This window comes from Salmo trutta, chromosome 29 (genome assembly GCF_901001165.1).
Source record: "Salmo trutta chromosome 29, fSalTru1.1, whole genome shotgun sequence".
Taxonomy (NCBI): Eukaryota; Metazoa; Chordata; class Actinopteri; order Salmoniformes; family Salmonidae; genus Salmo; species Salmo trutta.
Window position 1 is genome coordinate 1,896,134 of NC_042985.1, and position 23,355 is coordinate 1,919,488.

At 42.3% G+C, this 23,355-nt stretch overlaps 1 protein-coding gene across 6 annotated transcripts in view; it reads left to right on the top strand.

Moving 5' to 3' along the window:
• Positions 1–23,355, top strand: part of LOC115166745 (DIS3-like exonuclease 1) — a 55,144-nt gene that overhangs the window by 14,268 nt on the left and 17,521 nt on the right. For 4 of the 6 annotated variants that reach the window (XM_029720504.1, XM_029720505.1, XM_029720507.1 and 1 more), the window contains 6 exons: positions 1,817–1,984; positions 5,414–5,492; positions 7,124–7,300; positions 7,840–8,009; positions 8,652–8,813; positions 12,490–12,749. In XM_029720504.1, the coding sequence (XP_029576364.1) occupies positions 1,817–1,984; positions 5,414–5,492; positions 7,124–7,300; positions 7,840–8,009; positions 8,652–8,813; positions 12,490–12,749 (1,016 nt within the window). Of the gene's footprint in view, positions 1–1,816; positions 1,985–3,466; positions 3,502–5,413; positions 5,493–5,756; positions 5,813–7,123; positions 7,301–7,839; positions 8,010–8,651; positions 8,814–12,489; positions 12,750–23,355 lie in introns of those variants that run through there. The other 2 variants (XM_029720508.1, XM_029720509.1) reach the window with 2 other exon arrangements.

Sequence of the window (23,355 nt, forward strand, 5' to 3'; positions counted from 1 at the left end):
GAGAACCCTGCTGAATACTGAGCCTCTATAGGTGAATACATGGGTAATGAGAACCCTGCTGAATACTGAGCCTCTATAGGTGAATACATGGGTAATGAGAACCCTGCTGAATACTGAGCCTCTATAGGTGAATACATGGGTAATGATAACCCTGCTGAATACTGATCCTCTATAGGTGAATACCTGGGTAATGATAACCCTGCTGAATACTGATCCTCTATAGGTGAATACATGGGTAATGATAACCCTGCTGAATACTGAGCCTCTATAGGTGAATACATGGGTAATGATAACCCTGCTGAATACTGAGCCTCTATAGGTGAATACATGGGTAATGAGAACCCTGCTGTATACTGATCCTCTATAGGTGAATACCTGGGTAATGAGAACCCTGCTGTATGCTGAGCCTCTATAGGTGAATACATGGGTAATGATAACCCTGCTGAATACTGAGCCTCTATAGGTGAATACATGGGTAATGATAACCCTGCTGTATGCTGAGCCTCTATAGGTGAATACATGGGTAATGATAACCCTGCTGTATGCTGAGCCTCTATAGGTGAATACCTGGGTAATGATAACCCTGCTGTATACTGAGCCTCTATAGGTGAATACATGGGTAATGATAACCCTGCTGTATGCTGAGCCTCTATAGGTGAATACCTGGGTAATGATAACCCTGCTGAATACTGATCCTCTATAGGTGAATACATGGGTAATGATAACCCTGCTGTATACTGAGCCTCTATAGGTGAATACATGGGTAATGATAACCCTGCTGAATACTGATCCTCTATAGGTGAATACATGGGTAATGATAACCCTGCTGAATACTGATCCTCTATAGGTGAATACATGGGTAATGATAACCCTGCTGAATACTGATCCTCTATAGGTGAATACATGGGTAATGATAACCCTGCTGTATGCTGAGCCTCTATAGGTGAATACCTGGGTAATGATAACCCTGCTGAATACTGATCCTCTATAGGTGAATACATGGGTAATGATAACCCTGCTGTATACTGAGCCTCTATAGGTGAATACCTGGGTAATGATAACCCTGCTGAATACTGAGCCTCTATAGGTGAATACATGGGTAATGATAACCCTGCTGAATACTGAGCCTCTATAGGTGAATACCTGGGTAATGATAACCCTGCTGAATACTGATCCTCTATCGGTGAATACATGGGTAATGATAACCCTGCTGAATAATGAACCTCTATAGGTGAATACATGGGTAATGATAACCCTGCTGAATACTGAGCCTCTATAGGTGAATACATGGGTAATGAGAACCCTGCTGAATACTGAGCCTCTATAGGTGAATACATGGGTAATGAGAACCCTGCTGAATACTGATCCTCTATAGGTGAATACCTGGGTAATGATAACCCTGCTGAATACTGATCCTCTATAGGTGAATACATGGGTAATGATAACCCTGCTGAATAATGAATCTCTATAGGTGAATACCTGGGTAATGGAACCTCAGGGAACATCAGTCAAAAGGACCCATACAAGAAGCCGGGTTGGGTTCAGATCAGTTTCATTCAGTTGGTATAGTGTTGTCGGTCCTGTGTGGCTCCGTTGGTAAGAGTGAGACCCAAGGTTGTGGGTTCAATTCCCCCGCAGGGATCACATAGCCTACACCTACTAAACATAGGATAAAACATCTCCTATATTATCAGCCAGTGTATCGTTAGCTTGTGCATGTCTCTTGGTCTTCAGGAGCACAGAACTAGAATGAGTAGAACTGGCCCTGCCCATTCCAGCCAATCAGGGCATAATGAGATTCTGTTTCTATGTTCAGGAGTACCTGCAGACGTTCTGGCCAGAGCTGCAGGCTGCCCTGGAGCTATACTGCTCCATCGCTCAGTCCCTGCAGGAGAAAGGGAGCGAGGGGACGGAGAGGGAGTACACTGAACACCTGCCTGCCGAGGTCCTGGAGGCTGGCATTAAGTCTGGCCGATACATACAGGTAGGTGGAGGGTGGAGGCTGGCATTAAGTCTGGCCAAGACATACAGGTAGGTGGAGGGTGGAGGCTGGCATTAAGTCTGGCCGATACATACAGGTAGATGGAGGGTGGAGGCTGGCATTAAGTCTGGCCGATACAAACAGGTAGGTGGAGGGTGGAGGCTGGCATTAAGTCTGGCTGATACATACAGGTAGGTGGAGGGTGGTGGCTGGCATTAAGTCTGGCTGATACATGGTGGAGGGTGGAGGCTGGCATTAAGTTTGGCTGATACATACAGGTAGGTGGAGGGTGGAGGCTGGCATTATGTCTGGCTGATACATACAGGTAGGTGGAGGGTGGAGGCTGGCATTAAGTCTGGCTGATACATACAGGTAGGTGGAGGGTGGAGGCTGGCATTAAGTCTGGCCGATACATACAGGTAGATGGAGGGTGGAGGCTGGCATTAAGTCTGGCCGATACATACAGGTAGGTGGAGGGTGGAGGCTGGCATTAAGTCTGGCTGATACATACAGGTAGGTGGAGGGTGGAGGCTGGCATTAAGTCTGGCCGATACATACAGGTAGATGGAGGGTGGAGGCTGGCATTAAGTCTGGCCGATACATACAGGTAGGTAGAGGGTGGAGGCTGGCATTAAGTCTGGCTGATACATACAGGTAGGTGGAGGGTGGTGGCTGGCATTAAGTCTGGCTGATACATGGTGGAGGGTGGAGGCTGGCATTAAGTTTGGCTGATACATACAGGTAGGTGGAGGGTGGAGGCTGGCATTATGTCTGGCTGATACATACAGGCAGGTGGAGGCTGGCATTAAGTCTGGCCAAGACATACAGGTAGGTGGAGGGTGGAGGCTGGCATTATGTCTGGCCGATACATACAGGTAGGTGGAGGGTGGAGGCTGGCATTATGTCTGGCCGATACATACAGGTAGGTGGAGGGTGGAGGCTGGCATTAAGTCTGGCCGATACATACAGGTAGGTGGAGGGTGGAGGCTGGCATTATGTCTGGCCGATACATACAGGTAGGTGGAGGGTGGAGGCTGGCATTAAGTCTGGCCGATACATACAGGTAGGTGGAGGGTGGAGGCTGGCATTATGTCTGGCTGATACATACAGGCAGGTGGAGTCTGGCATTATGTCAGGCTGATACATACAGGTAGGTGGAGGGTGGAGGCTGGCATTAAGTCTGGCTGATACATACAGGTAAGTGGAGGGTGGAGGCTGGCATTAAGTCTGGCTGATACATACAGGTAGGTGGGGGGTGGCATTAAGTCTGGCCGATACATACAGGTAGCTGGAGGGTGGAGTCTGGCATTAAGTCTGGCCGATACATACAGGTAGGTGGAGGGTGGAGGCTGGCATTAAGTCTGGCCGATACATACAGGTAGGTGGAGGGTGGAGGCTGGCATTAAGTCTGGCCAATACATACAGGTAGGTCAGGGGGTGGAGGCTGCCATTAAGTCTGGCCGATACATACAGGTAGGTGGAGGGTGGAGGCTGGCATTAAGTCTGGCCGATACATACAGGTAGGTGGAGGGTGGAGGCTGGCATTAAGTCTGGCCTCCAAACTACACCCAGATGTGAAGGTTCTCCTCTTTACTCCAAACTACACCCAGATGTGAAGGTCCTCCTCGACAGCCATTTTGAGGCCTACAAACACAACAACCTTGGAGAAAAGCAAACACCAAAAACACAAAGAAATACACATTTCTGTGAAATGAAAATGTCCCCCCAATGGGTGGTAGCCTAGCGGTTAGGCAGTTAGGCCAGTAACCGAAAGGTTGCTGATTCGAATCCTAGAGCTGACTAGGTGAAATCTGTCGATGTGCCCTTGAGCAAGGCACTTAACCCTAATTGCTCCTGTAAGTTGCTCTGGATATGAGCGTCTGCTAAATGACATTTAAAAAAATACATTAAAAAAAAGTTTTCTTCTGTGTCTCTGTCCCTCCCTTCCTTTCCAGGCTACTAAGTCTTCTGTCCTTCCATTCCAGGCTACTAAGTCTTCTGTCCTTCCATTCCAGGGCACTAAGTCTTCTGTCCTTCCATTCCAGGGCACTAAGTCTTCTGTCCTTCCATTCCAGGGCACTAAGTCTTTGGTCCCTGACTTCCATTCCAGGGCACTAAGTCTTCTGTCCTTCCATTCCAGAGCACTAAGTCTTCTGTCCTTCCATTCCAGAGCACTAAGTCTTCTGTCCTTCCATTCCAGAGCACTAAGTCTTCTGTCCTTCCATTCCAGGGCACTAAGTCTTCTGTCCTTCCATTCCAGGGCACTAAGTCTTCTGTCCTTCCATTCCAGGGCACTAAGTCTTCTGTCCTTCCATTCCAGAGCACTAAGTCTTCTGTCCTTCCATTCCAGAGCACTAAGTCTTCTGTCCTTCCTTTCCAGAGCACTAAGTCTTCTGTCCTTCCATTCCAGAGCACTAAGTCTTCTGTCCTTCCATTCCAGAGCACTAAGTCTTCTGTCCTTCCATTCCAGGGCACTAAGTCTTCTGTCCTTCCATTCCAGGGCACTAAGTCTTCTGTCCTTCCATTCCAGGGCACTAAGTCTTCTGTCCTTCCATTCCAGAGCACTAAGTCTTCTGTCCTTCCATTCCAGGGCACTAAGTCTTCTGTCCTTCCATTCCAGAGCACTAAGTATTCTGTCCTTCCATTCCAGAGCACTAAGTCTTCTGTCCTTCCATTCCAGAGCACTAAGTCTTCTGTCCTTCCATTCCAGGGCACTAAGTCTTCTGTCCTTCCATTCCAGGGCACTAAGTCTTCTGTCCTTCCATTCCAGGGCACTAAGTCTTCTGTCCTTCCATTCCAGAGCACTAAGTCTTCTGTCCTTCCATTCCAGAGCACTAAGTCTTCTGTCCTTCCATTCCAGGGCACTAAGTCTTCTGTCCTTCCATTCCAGAGCACTAAGTCTTCTGTCCTTCCATTCCAGAGCACTAAGTCTTCTGTCCTTCCATTCCAGGGCACTAAGTCTTCTGTCCTTCCATTCCAGGGCACTAAGTCTTCTGTCCTTCCATTCCAGAGCACTAAGTCTTCTGTCCTTCCATTCCAGGGCACTAAGTCTTCTGTCCTTCCATTCCAGAGCACTAAGTCTTCTGTCCTTCCATTCCAGGGCACTAAGTCTTCTGTCCTTCCATTCCAGGGCACTAAGTCTTCTGTCCTTCCATTCCAGGGCACTAAGTCTTCTGTCCTTCCATTCCAGGGTACTAAGTCTTCTGTCCTTCCATTCCAGGGTACTAAGTCTTCTGTCCTTCCATTCCAGGGTACTAAGTCTTCTGTCCTTCCATTCCAGGGTACTAAGTCTTCTGTCTCTTTGTCCTTCCATTCCAGGGTACTAAGTCTTCTGTCTCTTTGTCCTTCCATTCCAGGGCACTAAGTCTTCTGTCTCTTTGTCCTTCCATTCCAGGGCACTAAGTCTTCTGTCTCTCTGTCCTTCCACTCCAGGGCACTCTGAATGTGAACAAACACAGGGCCCAGCATGAAGCCTTCGTCCGCTTTGAGGGCTCCTCTAACAAGAGCTCAGGTGAGTTCCACAACAAAACTGACCTATGACCTCAAACTGTTCTGTTTGGCCTTCGGTGTAAGGTTGTGGGTTGAATTCCCCCGCAGGGATCACATAGCCTACACATACTGAACATAAGATAAAACATCTCCTATATTATCAGCCAGTGTATCGTTAGCTTGTGCATGTCTCTTGGTCTTCAGGAGCACAGATCTAGAATGAGTAGAACTGGCCCTGCCCATTCCAGCCAATCAGGGCATAATGAGATTCTGTTTCTATGTTCAGGAGTACCTGCAGACGTTCTGACCCAGTTGAGTTTATTACTGGTACCATGATTACAGGTAATCCGACATGAATCATGAATAATGATGAGTGAGAAAGTTACAGACTCACACATATCATACCCCCCCTCAAAAAATGCTAATCTCCCCTGTTATTGTAATAGGAGGGGAGGTTAGCATGTCTTGGGGGTATGATATAAAATGCTAATCTCCCCTGTTATTGTAATAGGGGGGAGGTTAGCATGTCTTGGGGGTATGATATAAAATGCTAATCTCCCCTGTTATTGTAATAGGGGGAGGTTAGCATGTCTTGGGGGTATGATATAAAATGCTAATCTCCCCTGTTATTGTAATAGGGGGGAGGTTAGCATGTCTTGGGGGTATGATATAAAATGCTAATATCCCCTGTTATTGTAATGGGGGGGAGGTTAGCATGTCTTGGGGGTATGATATAAAATGCTAATATCCCCTGTTATTGTAATGGGGGGGAGGTTAGCATGTCTTGGGGGTATGATATAAAATGCTAATCTCCCCTGTTATTGTAATAGGGGGGAGGTTAGCATGTCTTGGGGGTATGATATAAAATGCTAATCTCCCCTTTTATTTTAATAGGGGGGAGGTTAGCATGTCTTGGGGGTATGATATAAAATGCTAATCTCCCCTGTTATTGTAATAGGGGGAGGTTAGCATGTCTTGGGGGTATGATATAAAATGCTAACCTCCCCTGTTATTGTAATAGGGGGGAGGTTAGCATGTCTTGGGGGTATGATATAAAATGCTAATCTCCCCTGTTATTGTAATAGGGGGAGGTTAGCATGTCTTGTGGGGTATGATATAAAATGCTAACCTCCCCTGTTATTGTAATAGGGGGAGGTTAGCATGTCTTGTGGGGTATGATATTTTGTGGGTCTGTAACTTTCTCACTCATCATTATTCACAAGTCATTCAGGATTATCCCTAATCATGGTAACATCCACATTAATGGAGACTATTCTTATTTACAATCAAACATTATTTACCATCCATTTCTATTGGGCAAAAAATAATCTGAAACACAACCAAAACAAACAGCAAATGTGTAGAGTCACAAGCTTGATGTAGTCATTGAGTACCATGAACCAAATGCTTCACTTTTTAGGACTTTAATACACATGAATTTGTCCCAAAACGTTTGGTCCCCTAAAATGGGGGGATTATGTACAAAAATATCTAAATGAAAATCCCCTCAAATGAAAGCTGCCAGTCTGCACATTAACCTCATCATCATTGTATCATTTGAAATCCAAAGTGCTGGAGGACAGAGCCAAAACAACACAACAACGTGTGTCACTGTCCCAATACTGTTGGAGCTCACTGTGCATCCTCTCCCAGAGCTGAACAGTGATGTGCTGGTGTGTGGGGGGAAGAATCGTAACCGGGCGGTGCACGGCGATATGGTTGCCGTGGAGCTGTTGCCGAAGGGGGAGTGGAGGGGGAGAACCACGGCCCTGACGGAGGGACCGGGGGAGGAGAAGGGAGACGAGACACAGAGCCAACCCATGGCCACGGGTACACACGCACACACACACACACACACACACACACACACACACACACACACACACACACACACACACACACACACACACACACACACACACACACACACACTACTGACCTAATGTCTGAATTCCTGTCTCAAGTACACACCTCAGTCTTTCCTAGACTGAATGGATGAGATACTAGACAGTACATACAGTATAAACTAGACTAGAATAAAATTAATGTAACATATAATTTACTCCCCTCCTCTCTCTCTCCTCCCTCCCTCTCCTCCTCCTCTCTCTCTTCCCTCCTTCTCCCTCTCTCTCTCTCTTCTTCCTCTCTCTCCCTCTCCTCCCTCTCTCCCCCTCTCTCTTCTCCCTCCTTCTACCTCTCTCTCCTCCTCCTCTCTCTCTTTTCCCTCATTCTTCTCCCTCTCTCCCCCTCCTCTCTCTCTTCTCCCGCCTTCTCCCTCTCTCTCCCCCTCCTCTCTATCTTCTCCCTCTCTCTCTCCCCTCCCTCTTTTTCCCTCCCTACCTCTCTCACCCCCTCCCTCCTCCCTCCAGGTCGTGTGGTGGGGATCCTTCAGAGGAACTGGAGGGACTATGTCGTGACATTTCCCCCCAAGGAGGAGACCCAATCACAGAGCAGGAACTCCCAGCGAATCCTGGCCACGCCCTGGGACCAACGCATCCCCAAGATCCGAATCAGCACACAACAGGCTGACAAACTACAGGTTAGACCAAGGACTTGGTGATTAGTAGAGTGGTTGAATCAGGAAGAACACTGAATTAAACTAACCAAGGACTTGGTGATTAGTAGAGTGGTTGAATCAGGAAGAACACTGAATTAAACTAACCAAGGACTTGGTGATTAGTAGAGTGGTTGAATCAGGAAGAACACTGAATTAAACTAACCAAGGACTTGGTGATTAGTAGAGTGGTTGAATCAGGAAGAACACTGAATTAAACTAACCAAGGACTTGGTGATTAGTAGAGTGGTTGAATCAGGAAGAACACTGAATTAAACTAACCAAGGACTTGGTGATTAGTAGAGTGGTTGAATCAGGAAGAACACTGAATTAAACTAACCAAGGACTTGGTGATTAGTAGAGTGGTTGAATCAGGTGAGCTTGCTTTAAGTTGGGGCGGCAGGTAGCCTAGTGGTTAGAGCGTTGAACTAGTAACCAAAAGGTTGCAAGATCGAATCTGTCGTTCTGCCCCTGAACAAGGCAGTTAACCCACTGTTCCTCGGCCGTCATTTTAAATAAGAATTTGTTCTTAACTGACTTGCCTAGTTAAATAAAGGTAAAATAAAAAATAAAAAGTCTCTGACTGTTGAAAGGACATGAAGCCTGTCATGTCCCCCATCTCTCCAGGACCACCGTGTGATAGTGCGTCTGGACTCGTGGGACAGCACCTCCCTCTACCCGAACGGACACAGTGTCAGGGTGCTGGGCCGGGCTGGGGAGCTGGAGACTGAGGTCCAAACCATCCTCATAGAGAACTGTATCCACGTACCTCCTTTCTCTGAGGCGCAGGTAGATTATAGTATAATATACCATCCTGATAGAGAACTGTATCCAGTTATAGTATAATATACCATCCTGATAGAGAACTGTATCCAGTTATAGTATAATACACCATCCTGATAGAGAACTGTATCCAGGTAGATTATAGTATAATACACCATCCTGATAGAGAACTGTATCCAGGTAGATTATAGTATAATACACCATCCTGATAGAGATCTGTATCCAGTTATAGTATAATACACCATCCTGATAGAGAACTGTATCCAGGTAGATTATAGTATAATACACCATCCTGATAGAGAACTGTATCCAGGTAGATTATAGTATAATACACCATCCTGATAGAGAACTGGATCCAGGTAGATTATAGTATAATACACCATCCTGATAGAGATCTGTATCCAGTTATAGTATAATACACCATCCTGATAGATAACTGTATCCAGGTAGATTATAGTATAATACACCATCCTGATAGAGAACTGTATCCAGGTAGATTATAGTATAATACACCATCCTGATAGAGAACTGTATCCAGTTATAGTATAATACACCATCCTGATAGAGATCTGTATCCAGGTAGATTATAGTATAATACACCATCCTGATAGAGAACTGTATCCAGGTAGATTATAGTATAATACACCATCCTGATGAGAACTGTATCCAGGTAGATTATAGTATAATACACCATCCTGATAGAGATCTGTATCCAGGTAGATTATAGTATAATACACCATCCTGATAGAGATCTGTATCCAGGTAGATTATAGTATAATACACCATCCTGATAGAGAACTGTATCCAGTTATAGTATAATACACCATCCTGATAGAGAACTGTATCCAGGTAGATTATAGTATAATACACCATCCTGATAGAGAACTGTATCCAGGTAGATTATAGTATAATACACCATCCTGATAGAGAACTGTATCCAGTTATAGTATAATACACCATCCTGATAGAGAACTGTATCCAGGTAGATTATAGTATAATACACCATCCTGATAGAGAACTGTATCCAGGTAGATTATAGTATAATACACCATCCTGATAGAGAACTGGATCCAGGTAGATTATAGTATAATACACCATCCTGATAGAGATCTGTATCCAGTTATAGTATAATACACCATCCTGATAGATAACTGTATCCAGGTAGATTATAGTATAATACACCATCCTGATAGAGAACTGTATCCAGGTAGATTATAGTATAATACACCATCCTGATAGAGAACTGTATCCAGTTATAGTATAATACACCATCCTGATAGAGATCTGTATCCAGGTAGATTATAGTATAATACACCATCCTGATAGAGAACTGTATCCAGGTAGATTATAGTATAATACACCATCCTGATGAGAACTGTATCCAGGTAGATTATAGTATAATACACCATCCTGATAGAGATCTGTATCCAGGTAGATTATAGTATAATACACCATCCTGATAGAGATCTGTATCCAGGTAGATTATAGTATAATACACCATCCTGATAGAGAACTGTATCCAGTTATAGTATAATACACCATCCTGATAGAGATCTGTATCCAGTTATAGTATAATACACCATCCTGATAGATAACTGTATCCAGGTAGATTATAGTATAATACACCATCCTGATAGAGAACTGTATCCAGGTAGATTATAGTATAATACACCATCCTGATAGAGAACTGTATCCAGTTATAGTATAATACACCATCCTGATAGAGAACTGTATCCAGGTAGATTATAGTATAATACACCATCCTGATAGAGAACTGTATCCAGGTAGATTATAGTATAATACACCATCCTGATGGAGATCTGTATCCAGTTATAGTATAATACACCATCCTGATAGAGAACTGTATCCAGGTAGATTATAGTATAATACACCATCCTGATGATAACTGTATCCAGTTATAGTATAATACACCATCCTGATAGAGATCTGTATCCAGGTAGATTATAGTATAATACACCATCCTGATAGAGATCTGTATCCAGTTATAGTATAATACACCATCCTGATAGAGATCTGTATCCAGGTAGATTATAGTATAATACACCATCCTGATAGAGAACTGTATCCAGGTAGATTATAGTATAATACACCATCCTGATAGAGAACTGTATCCAGGTAGATTATAGTATAATACACCATCCTGATAGAGAACTGTATCCAGGTAGATTATAGTATAATACACCATCCTGATAGAGAACTGTATCCAGTTATAGTATAATACACCATCCTGATAGAGAACTGTATCCAGTTATAGTATAATACACCATCCTGATAGAGAACTGTATCCAGGTAGATTATAGTATAATACACCATCCTGATAGAGAACTGTATCCAGGTAGATTATAGTATAATACACCATCCTGATGAGAACTGTATCCAGGTAGATTATAGTATAATACACCATCCTGATGATAACTGTATCCAGGTAGATTATAGTATAATACACCATCCTGATAGAGATCTGTATCCAGGTAGATTATAGTATAATACACCATCCTGATAGAGATCTGTATCCAGGTAGATTATAGTATAATACACCATCCTGATAGAGAACTGTATCCAGGTATAGTATAATACACCATCCTGATAGAGATCTGTATCCAGTTATAGTATAATACACCATCCTGATAGAGAACTGTATCCAGGTAGATTATAGTATAATACACCATCCTGATAGAGAACTGTATCCAGTTATAGTATAATACACCATCCTGATAGAGAACTGTATCCAGGTAGATTATAGTATAATACACCATCCTGATAGAGAACTGTATCCAGGTAGATTATAGTATAATACACCATCCTGATGGAGATCTGTATCCAGTTATAGTATAATACACCATCCTGATAGAGAACTGTATCCAGGTAGATTATAGTATAATACACCATCCTGATGATAACTGTATCCAGTTATAGTATAATACACCATCCTGATAGAGATCTGTATCCAGGTAGATTATAGTATAATACACCATCCTGATGATAACTGTATCCAGTTATAGTATAATACACCATCCTGATAGAGATCTGTATCCAGGTAGATTATAGTATAATACACCATCCTGATAGAGAACTGTATCCAGGTAGATTATAGTATAATACACCATCCTGATAGAGAACTGTATCCAGGTAGATTATAGTATAATACACCATCCTGATAGAGAACTGTATCCAGGTAGATTATAGTATAATACACCATCCTGATAGAGAACTGTATCCAGGTAGATTATAGTATAATACACCATCCTGATAGAGAACTGTATCCAATTATAGTATAATACACCATCCTGATAGAGAACTGTATCCAGGTAGATTATAGTATAATACACCATCCTGATAGAGAACTGTATCCAGGTAGATTATAGTATAATACACCATCCTGATAGAGAACTGGATCCAGGTAGATTATAGTATAATACACCATCCTGATATAGAACTGTATCCAGGTAGATTATAGTAAAGTCAGTCTTTGCACTAAGATGTCAATTGTTGTTTTTACTTCCATAAATGTGTCTTGCTGGGAGACCCTGTAGATGCAGCGGAGTTCTTATGTAGAAATTAGGCTTTTAATATTTTTAAATGTATATTTATTGGTGTGTGTGTCTGCATGTCTCTGTATGTTGATGTATCCGTCACTGCACATCTGTTTGTGTGTATCTAGCTTGGTGAGATGCCTGTGTCCTCCCCTGAAAGCCCCTGGTCAGTAGACCCTGCTGAGGTGATTACCAGACGGGATCTGAGACAAACCCACCTGGTGTTCAGCATCGACCCTCAGGGCTGTGAGGACGTAGACGACACTCTGTCCGTACGCAGCCTCCCCCCAGGCCCGGGGGGTCAGAGGTTAGAGCTGGGCGTTCACATCGCTGACGTCACACACTTTGTTAAAGAGGGGTCGCTGACGGACCTGGAGGCCCGCGCTAGGTGAGTGAGGGAGTGAATGTGTTTGAGTGTCTGTGAGCCATGTGCCAGGATCTCCCTCTATTTAAATAAATGTAAATGTAAAATAATATTAACCCTTCCCCCTCTTCGGAGGACATAGATCTTTATTTTTTTTACAGATTTTTTGCTACATATACATACATTTTACATACATGGTACCTTTATATAAAGCTGTCACATAACAATAATAAATGACCAAACAAACTCTTTAATCCCAACTCTCAGCCCATCACACCTATCACCATAGACCACCCTCATTTGGTTTCCATATGCCATATATTTTTCATTTGTGCTGTGTGGTTTTACAACATTTTTTAATCTTTCTAAATCATGTATTATCCACAGACTGTGAGCTAAAGATGAAAACCTTTCCTACCAGTATTATTATATTATTGATTGACTGACTATGTCTTTCCAGATCGCCCAACACTGCTATTTGAAAGGTTAATTTTAAATGCATGTTGTGATGTTTTTAACCATTCCTGAACCTGTGACCAGAAACAAGCTACATAGGGGCAATACCAGAATAAATTATCTATTGATTCTGTCTCTTCACTGCTAAATGTACAGAGCTGAGACTGCTGTATTCCCCATATATATATAGCATTCTGTTGGTGGCAAGAATTCTATACAATAACTTAAATTGAAAAACTCGAAGTGTTGAATCAAGTGTAGTTTTTTGTACCAGTTCATAAACCATGTGCCATGGATTTGGTACATCACAGATCTCCTCCCATTTATTTTGCAACCTGTATGGCGCAGCTGTCAACATTTTTGTCCTCAGATAAAACTGGTATATTTTTTTATTTATGCCAGTTCCTTTCAGCCAATTTGTATCTTTAATATATGTCAGGCAAACAAGTTACCTACCTCCTCCCTTTTCCACTTGCTTCCTCCATTTTTGTGGTCGTGCTGCAATCAGTTGGTTGTAAATTCGGATTGAGCAGATATTCCCATATATTTTCGATAACTGTGTATGTGACATAACTCCTCCGTTTCTATTCATAATGTCTTTAATAAATATAATACCAGTTTAATAAAAAAAATCCATAAAGAATGTTTTTTTTATTCATTAGTATATTTGAGTTTAACCAGAACATTTGTTGTAATATTTGTTCTATATTTTCTGGAGGATAAAACTTAAATTGTAACCAGCTTTGTACGGCTTGTTTAAGAAAGGGTGATACTTTAAACAACATTTCCTTTCCAATTAGTCGGAAATGAGAAGCTGTAATCTGTATGAAGGCAAAAAAGCAATTTTTGAACAAAGGACGAGCTTTTCTTAATAATCTACTGAGGAACCATTTTGAGTTTAAGTTTAATTAATGTATTAGTGAAGCTTTTAGTGAGTTTTAAAGCTTTAATATTTATAAATTTTAGCCCCCCCCAAACTCATATTCATTATATAAATAGGCACGTTTAATTTTGTCTGGCTTAGCATTACAAATAAAATGAAATATTTTTTGCTCATATGATTTCAAAAATGAGTCATCTGGAGTAGGCAGTGCCATTAGTAAGTAAACTGTGATTGGACCATTAGTAAGTCAGTAAACTGGGATTGGACCATTAGTAAGTCAGTAAACTGTGATAGGACCATTAATAAGTCAGTAAACTGTGTAAGGGAATACCCCCCTGATTTGGACAAAATAACATGGCAACATATTGGCATAGCACGAATCATACACACGATTGCAAAAACCACCCAAAGCGGCCCATCTCCGGGCCAATCATATGGCAATTTTCCGATGGCAATTGCCAATTGTAACACCCCAAATTTCCTTTAGATGGCGAGCGCGCTCCACCTTGGATTTTCATACAGCAAATGATACCCAATTCTTACCCAAGTCTCAGATTTTGATAAAATGATTTTTTTTTTGAAAACTTAGCACCTTGTAAAAAAGTGGTTTCTGGACCGTTTTTTGATTTTTTTTCGATTGTTATGTCAATTACACATGTATAAGAGCTGTATGAACATGCTTCTGACGTTTTTTATTGATGTCGTTTTTTGGGTTGCTTTTGCTTGTGCGCAAGGCATATGTTTTGTGCATTTTGAATATGATTTCATAGGAAAAAAGTGACTTTTTTTTTCATTTTTTTTGCAAAATGACATATCCAATGCTTTTTTTTTGTCACTTGTGGAAGTATTGCATGTGCCAAATTACAGCAAATATCCAAAAGATAGCTAGAGCTCTCCGCAGTGAATTTTCATATTGCAAATGTAACACAATTCAAGTCCCAAGAGTCAAATTTTGAAAAAATGACATATTTTTTGAAAACTTTTCAACCCTAAATAAGTGGTTTCTGGACCGTTTTTCGAATTTTTTTTGATTTTTATGTCAATTACACATGTATAAGAGCTGTATGGACATACTTTTGACATATTTTATTGACATAATTTTTTGGGTTGTTTTTGCTTGTGCATAAGGCATATGTTTTGTGCATTTGGAATATGATTTCATAGGAAGTCAAAAGTGACATATTTGCTTGTGCATAAGGCATATGATTTGTGCATTTGGAATATGATTTCATAGGAAGTCAAAAGTGACATATTTATATTTTTTGCCAAATGCCATTAGAAATGTGCAAATGAAATGTCCAATTCTTTTTTTGTCAATTATACATGTATGAAAGTATTGAATGTGCCAAATCAGTATGTTTGTCCGTTTGCCATGTACGATCATAGGAAGTCGGTTTCCAAACCCAAAAGTCAGTGAACCATGGTCCAAATGGCATTTATACTGCCCAAATGATATATATCCCTATGTTGAGCCATCAATCAACGCAGATGGTCTACTTGTCATGTATGATGAGGGAGAAGTGGGACTCTGTTGCTTTTAACATTTTTAACGAATTTGACATGCTCAGAATGCATAATTGACTGGCCCGATGATCTCGGGATGGCCGTGCAGTGACTGTGGTTCCTCTCCATCGCTCGTTGTGTTGATTTCATCATGTCAACTTTGGTGATATTTTTTGCTGTTGAATCATATTGCAAATGCGCGTTACATTTGCAATATTGCGCGTTACGTTTGCAATATGATTCAATGGGCATTTAGCATCACAAATTTAGGCATGCTCAAAAATACTGCAGAAATGCATTATTGACTGGCTCGATGAACTCGGGATGGCCGGGCAGTGACTGTGGTTCCTCTCCATTGCTCGTCACCCAGCAGTCAGCGTCCATCAGTCAATTAGATGTCATTTTGACACCAAACTGATAGCATCTGACACCAAATCCACTTTTTCCAACTCGTATAGAAGCCAACTATCACATATGTCAGAGAAGGCCCATAATTCACAGTGCTTTCAATTTTAACCATAAAAAAACCTAAAACACATAGTTACGTTATAGCTGCGGGTCCAGCTCTGACATTATGTGTAGGCCTATGTGAGGCGACCCCGAACCCCAAGTTTCGGCTCGATAGGTCATTCGGTGCCCGAGCAATGGCCTTAATTGGTGCTGAAAATCCACTTTTTCAGGGCGTTACTACGGGGTCCCTGAATGAGCTATCGGACAGAGACATTGGGGTCCGTCTCTATGTGCCGACGCGGTTTCAATGCACCTAGTCTTGCGACTCTGGGACATTTCTACATGTCGCCATGTCCGTGATATTCAAAATGAATTGAAAATATTGCAAATGTACGAGGCGGTTTCTCGGTCAGAGAACCTTCTAGAGCCCCATAAATCACCGTGCACTATCGACTTGAGCTCTAGAACAGGTTTCTAAAATTTCGGAGCTCTAGGTCTGACGGTTCTTGAATCGTTTGAACGAAAGTAACTATTGAAGGCGGTATAAGCCTCTAAGCCCCACACTATGTACCTATGGCCAAATTGTGTGTGTGTGTTTTTGTTTTTTTTGCAAAAAGAATAGACACACGTTGTCTTTGGGGTAGGCATATACAGAATCCTGAATATGAAGTCTCTACCTTAAGAATTGACTGAATGACACATGGTTGAGTTGTATGATTTTCACTATCTGCAGGTGGCAATATGACAATAGCTCTTGGGTGTTTTTAACCACTTCCGGTTGTCACAGGAAGCTCTTGCTTCACACACGTTGTCTTTGGGGTAGACATAAACAGAATCCTGAATAAGAAGTCTCTACCTTAAGAATTGACTGAGTAACAGATGGTTGAGTTACGAGATTTTCACTATGCGCACGTAATATGACAATAGCTCTTGGGTGTTTTTAACCACTTCCGGTTGTCACAGGAAGCTCTTGCTTCACACACGTTGTCTTTGGGGTAGACATAAACAGAATCATGAATAAGAAGTCTCTACCTTAAGAATTGACTGAGTAACAGATGGTTGAGTTGCGTGATTTTCACTATATGCAGGTTGTCCATATGACAATAGCTCTAGGCTGTTTTAACCACTTCCCGTTGTCACAGGAAGTTCTTACTCAACACACGTTGTCTTTGGGGTAGACATAAACAGAATCCTGAATAAGAAGTCTCTACCTTAAGAATTGACTGAGTAACAGATGGTTGAGTTGCGTGATTTTCACTATGTGCACGTAATATGACAATAGCTCTTGGGTGTTTTTAACCACTTCCGGTTGTCACAGGAAGCTCTTGCTTCACACACGTTGTCTTTGGGGTAGACATAAACAGAATCCTGAATAAGAAGTCTCTACCTTAAGAATTGACTGAGTAACAGATGGTTGAGTTGCGTGATTTTCACTATCTGCAGGTGGCCAAATGACAATAGCACTTGGGTGTTTTTAACCACTTCCGGTTGTCACAGGAAGCTCTTGCTTCACACACGTTGTCTTTGGGGTAGACATAAACAGAATCCTGAATAAGAAGTCTCTACCTTAAGAATTGACTGAATAACAGATGGTTGAGTTGCGTGATTTTCACTATATGCAGGTTGACCATATGACAATAGCTCTAGGCTGTTTTAACCACTTCCCGTTGTCACAGGAAGTTCTTACTCAACACACGTTGTCTTTGGGGTAGACATAAACAGAATCCTGAATAAGAAGTCTCTACCTTAAGAATTGACTGAGAAACAGATGGTTGAGTTGCGTGATTTTCACTATGCGCACGTAATATGACAAAAGCTCTTGGGTGTTTTTAACCACTTCCGGTTGTCACAGGAAGCTCTTGCTTCACACACGTTGTCTTTGGGGTATACATAAACATAATCCTGAATAAGAAGTCTCTACCTTAAGAATTGACTGAGAAACAGATGGTTGAGTTGCGTGATTTTCACTATGCGCACGTAATATGACAATAGCTCTTGGGTGATTTTAACCACTTCCGGTTGTCACAGGAAGCTCTTGCTTCACACAGGTTGTCTTTGGGGTAGACATAAACAGAATCCTGAATATGAAGTCTCTACCTTAAGAATTGACTGAATAACAGATGGTTGAGTTGCGTGATTTTCACTATCTGCAGGTGGCAATATGACAATAGCTCTAGGCTATTTTTAACCACTTCCGGTTGTCACAGGAAGCTCTTGCTTCACACACGTTGTCTTTGGGGTACACAGAAACAGAATCCTGAATAAGAAGTCTCTACCTTAACAATTGACTGAGTAACAGATGGTTGAGTTGCGTGATTTTCACTATATGCAGGTTGTCCATATGACAATAGCTCTAGGCTGTTTTAACCACTTCCCGTTGTCACAGGAAGTTCTTACTCAACACACGTTGTCTTTGGGGTAGACATAAACAGAATCCTGAATAAGAAGTCTCTACCTTAAGAATTGACTGAGAAACAGATGGTTGAGTTGCGTGATTTTCACTATGCGCACTTAATATGACAATAGCTCTTGGGTGTTTTTAACCACTTCCGATTGTCACAGGAAGCTCTTGCTTCACACACGTTGTCTTTGGGGTAGACAGAAACAGAATCCTGAATAAGAAGTCTCTACCTTAAGAATTGACTGAGTAAAAGATGGTTGAGTTGCGTGATTTTCATTATGCGCACGTAATATGACAATAGCACTTGGGTGATTTTAACCACTTCCGGTTGTCACAGGAAGCTCTTGCTTCACACACGTTGTCTTTGGGGTAGACATAAACAGAATCCTGAATAAGAAGTCTCTACCTTAAGAATTGACTGAGTAACAGATGGTTGAGTTGCGTGATTTTCACTATATGCAGGTTGACCATATGACAATAGCTCTAGGCTGTTTTAACCACTTCCGGTTGTCACAGGAAGCTCTTGCTTCACACACGTTGTCTTTGGGGTAGACATAAACATAATCCTGAATAAGAAGTCTCTACCTTAAAAATTGACTGAGTAACAGATGGTTGAGTTGCGTGATTTTCACTATCTGCAGGTGGCAATATGACAATAGCTCTTGGGTGTTTTTAACCACTTCCGGTTGTCACAGGAAGCTGTTGCTTCACACACGTTGTCTTTGGGGTAGACATAAACAGAATCCTGAATAAGAAGTCTCTACCTTAAGAATTGACTGAGTAACAGATGGTTGAGTTGCGTGATTTTCACTATGCGCACGTAATATGACAATAGCTCTTGGGTGATTTTAACCACTTCCGGTTGTCACAGGAACCTTAGAATCGACACAGGTAGACCTCACAGTAGCCTGATGGATTGTTGTAGAAGACAGGTTCATAAGGCATTCATAACCCACATAGGCTTCAGGTTGAATTTTGGAGAATAGTCTATGTGTTCCTATGGGGAGAGAAGTCATTGCACACAGTTTGATCTAAACACCTTCTTTTCACTGTGAAGGGTTAATGCCACAGGGTCAAGGTTGGCTTGCACAGATCGGGAGGACCTCAGGAACGCTCCTGGTTCCTCTCCATCGCTCGTTGTGTTGATTTCATCATGTCACCTTTGGTGATATTTTTTGCTGTAGAATCATATTGCAAATACACGGATGCGCATTTGCAATATGATTCAATTGGCATTTAGCATCACAACTTTGGCATGCTCAAAACCACTGCAGAAATGCATAATTGACTGTCCCGATTAACTGGGGATGGCCGTGCAGTGACTGTGGTTCCTCTCCATCGCTCGTTGTGTTGATTTCATCATGTCAACTTTGGTGATATTTTTTGCTGTTGAATCATGTTGCAAATGCGCGTTACATTTGCAATATTCCATGTTACGTTTGCAATATGATTCAATGGGCATTTAGCATCACAAATGTGGCATGCTCAAAACCACTGCAGAAATGCATAATTGACTGTCCCGATGAACTGGGGATGGCCGTGCAGTGACTGTGGTTCCTCTCCATCGCTCGTTGTGTTGATTTCATCATGTCAACTTTGGTGACATTTTTTGCTGTTGAATCATATTACAAATACACGGATGCGTATTTGCAATATGATTCAATGGGCATTTAGCATCACAACTTTGGCATGCTCAAAACCACTGCAGAAATGCATAATTGACTGTCCCGATGAACTGGGGATGGCCGTGCAGTGACTGTGGTTCCTCTCCATCGCTCGTTGTGTTGATTTCATCATGTCAACTTTGGTGATATTTTTTGCTGTTGAATCATGTTGCAAATGCGCGTTACATTTGCAATATTGCGTGTTACGTTTGCAATATGATTCAATGGGCATTTAGCATCACAAATTTAGGCATGCTCAAAAATACTGCAGAAATGCATAATTGACTGTCCCGATGAACTGGGGATGGCCGTGCAGTGACTGTGGTTCCTCTCCATGGCTTGATGGTGAGTTTTTTAGTGATTTTTTGAAAAATGTCCAAAATGACTAGGTGCGCCCCATACTGGATGGGCACTGATGGAAGGTGCTCCCTACCCAACCGTGGACCCCTTGCACCACCCTAAAGGCATTTAAAACCCTTCTAAAAAATTACTCCTGGTAACCCATTTCGGGTCACCATGTGCACTGATGCGCATTTGCAATATGATTCAATGGGCCTCAACATCACGAATTTGGCATGCTCAAAAACACTGCAGAAATGCAAAATTAACTGTCCCGATGAACTGGTGATGGCCGGGCAGTGACTGTGGTTCCTCTCCATGGCTTGATGGTGACATGAGAGAAGTGGGATTGTCGTTTTTTTGCGATTTTTTTGAAAAATGTCCAAAATGACTAGGGGCGCCCCATACTAGATGGGCACTGATGGAAGGTGCTCCCTACCCAACCGTGCACCCCTTGCACCACCCTAAAGGCATTTAAAACCATTCTAAAAAATTACTCCTGGTAACCCATTTCGGGTCACCATGTCCACGGATGCGCATTTGCAATATGATTCAATGGGCCTCAACATCACGAATTTGGCATGATCAAAAACACTAAAGATATGCAAAATAGACTGTCCCGATGAACTGGGGATGGCCGGGCAGTGACTGTGGTTCCTCTCCATGACTTGATGGTGACATGAGAGAAGTGGGACTGTCGATTTTTTGCGATTTTTTGAAAAATGTCCAAAATGACTAGGGGCGCCTTATACTGGATGGGCACTGATGGAAGGTGCTCCCTACCCAACCGTGCACCCCTTGCACCACCCTAAAGGCATTTAAAACCCTTCTAAAAAATTACTCCTGGTAACCCATTTCGGGTCACCATGTGCACTGATGCGCATTTGAAATATGTTTCAATGGATCTCAACATCACGAATTTGGCATGCTCAAAAACACTGCAGAAATGCATAATCTACTGTCCCGATGAACTGGGGATGGCCGGGCAGTGACTGTGGTTCCTCTCTGTCGCTCATTGTGTTGATTTCATCATGTCAACTTTGGTGATATTTTTTGCTGTTGAATCATATTGCAAACGCACGTTACGTTTGCAATATAGCGCGTTACGTTTGCAATATGATTCAATGGGCATTTAGCATCACAAATTTAGGCATGCTCAAAAATACTGCAGAAATGCATAATTGACTGGCCCGAAGAACTCGGGATGGCCGGGCAGTGACTGTGGTTCCTCTCCATTGCTCGTCACCCAGCAGTCAGCGTCCATCAGTCAATTAGATGTCAATCTGACACCAAACTGATAGCATCTGACACCAAATCCACTTTTTCCAACTCGTATAGAAGCCAACTATCACATATGTCAGAGAAGGCCCATAATTCACAGTGCTTTCAATTTTAACCATAAAAAAACCTAAAACACATAGTTACGTTATAGCTGCGGGTCCAGCTCTGACATTATGTGTAGGCCTATGTGAGGCGACCCCGAATCCCAAGTTTCGGCTCGATAGGTCATTCGGTGCCCGAGCAGTGGCCTTAATTGGTGCTGAAAATCCACTTTTTCAGGGCGTTACTACGGGGACCCTGAATGAGCTATCGGACAGAGGCATTGGGGTCCGTCTCTATGGGCCGAGGCGGTTTCAATGCACCTAGTCTTGCGACTCTGGGACATTTCTACATGTCGCCATGTCCGTGATATTCAAAATGAATTGAAAATATTGCAAATGTACGAGGCGGTTTCTCGGTCAGAGAACCTTCTAGAGCCCCATAAATCACCGTGCACTATCGACTTGAGCTCTAGAACAGGTTTCTAAAATTTCGGAGCTCTAGGTCTGACGGTTCTTGAATCGTTTGAACGAAAGTAACTATTGAAGGCGGTATAAGACTCTAAGCCCCACACTATGTCCATATGGCCAAATTGTGTGTGTGTGTTTTTGTTTTTTTTGCAAAAAGAATAGACACACGTTGTCTTTGGGGTAGGCATATACAGAATCCTCAATATGAAGTCTCTACCTAAAGAATTGGCTGGATGACATAGGGTTGAGTTGCTTGATTTTCACTATGTGCAGGTTATATGACAATAGCTCTTGGCTGTTTTTAACCACTTCCGGTTGTCACAGGAAGCTCTTACTCAACACACGTTGTCTTTGGGTTAGACATAAACAGAATCCTGAATATGAAGTCTCTACCTTAAGAATTGACTGAATAACAGATGGTTGAGTTGCGTGATTTTCACTATATGCAGGTTGACCATATGACAATAGCTCTTGGCTGTTTTTAACAACTTCCGGTTGTCACAGGAAGCTCTTACTTCACACACGTTGTCTTTGGGGTAGACATAAACAGAATCCTGAATATGAAGTCTCTACCTTAAGAATTGACTGAATGACAGATGGTTGAGTTGCGTGATTTTCACTATCTGCAGGTTGCTTATATGACAATAGCTCTAGGGTGATTTTAACATTTTCCGGTTGCTCCAGGAACCTTAGAATCGACACAGGTAGACCTCACAGTAGCCTGATGGATTGTTATAGAAGACAGGTTCATAAGGCATTCATAACCCACATAGACTTCAGGTTGAATTTAGGAGAATTGTCAATGTATTCCTATGGGGAGAGAAGTCATTGCACACAGTTTGATCTAAACACCTTCTTTTCACTGTGAAGGGTTAATGCCACAGGGTCAAGGTTAGGCTTGCACAGATCGGGAGGACCTCAGGAACGCTCCTGAGGTTGAATTGTGCTTCTAACCCTAATGGTTCTCTCACTGTCACCCATAAGCACTTGACATATTGGTGCAGGCCTCATTTTGGGCCTAGTTTTCTCACGGTCGCTGCACTCATTCCGAGCAAGCTACGGTCAAGCGGGGCGTCTCATTGAACTCGTCTCAGCCTAGAGATAATGGTAATGCCATTGCAGGCTCTTTGTGTCTTTAAGCACC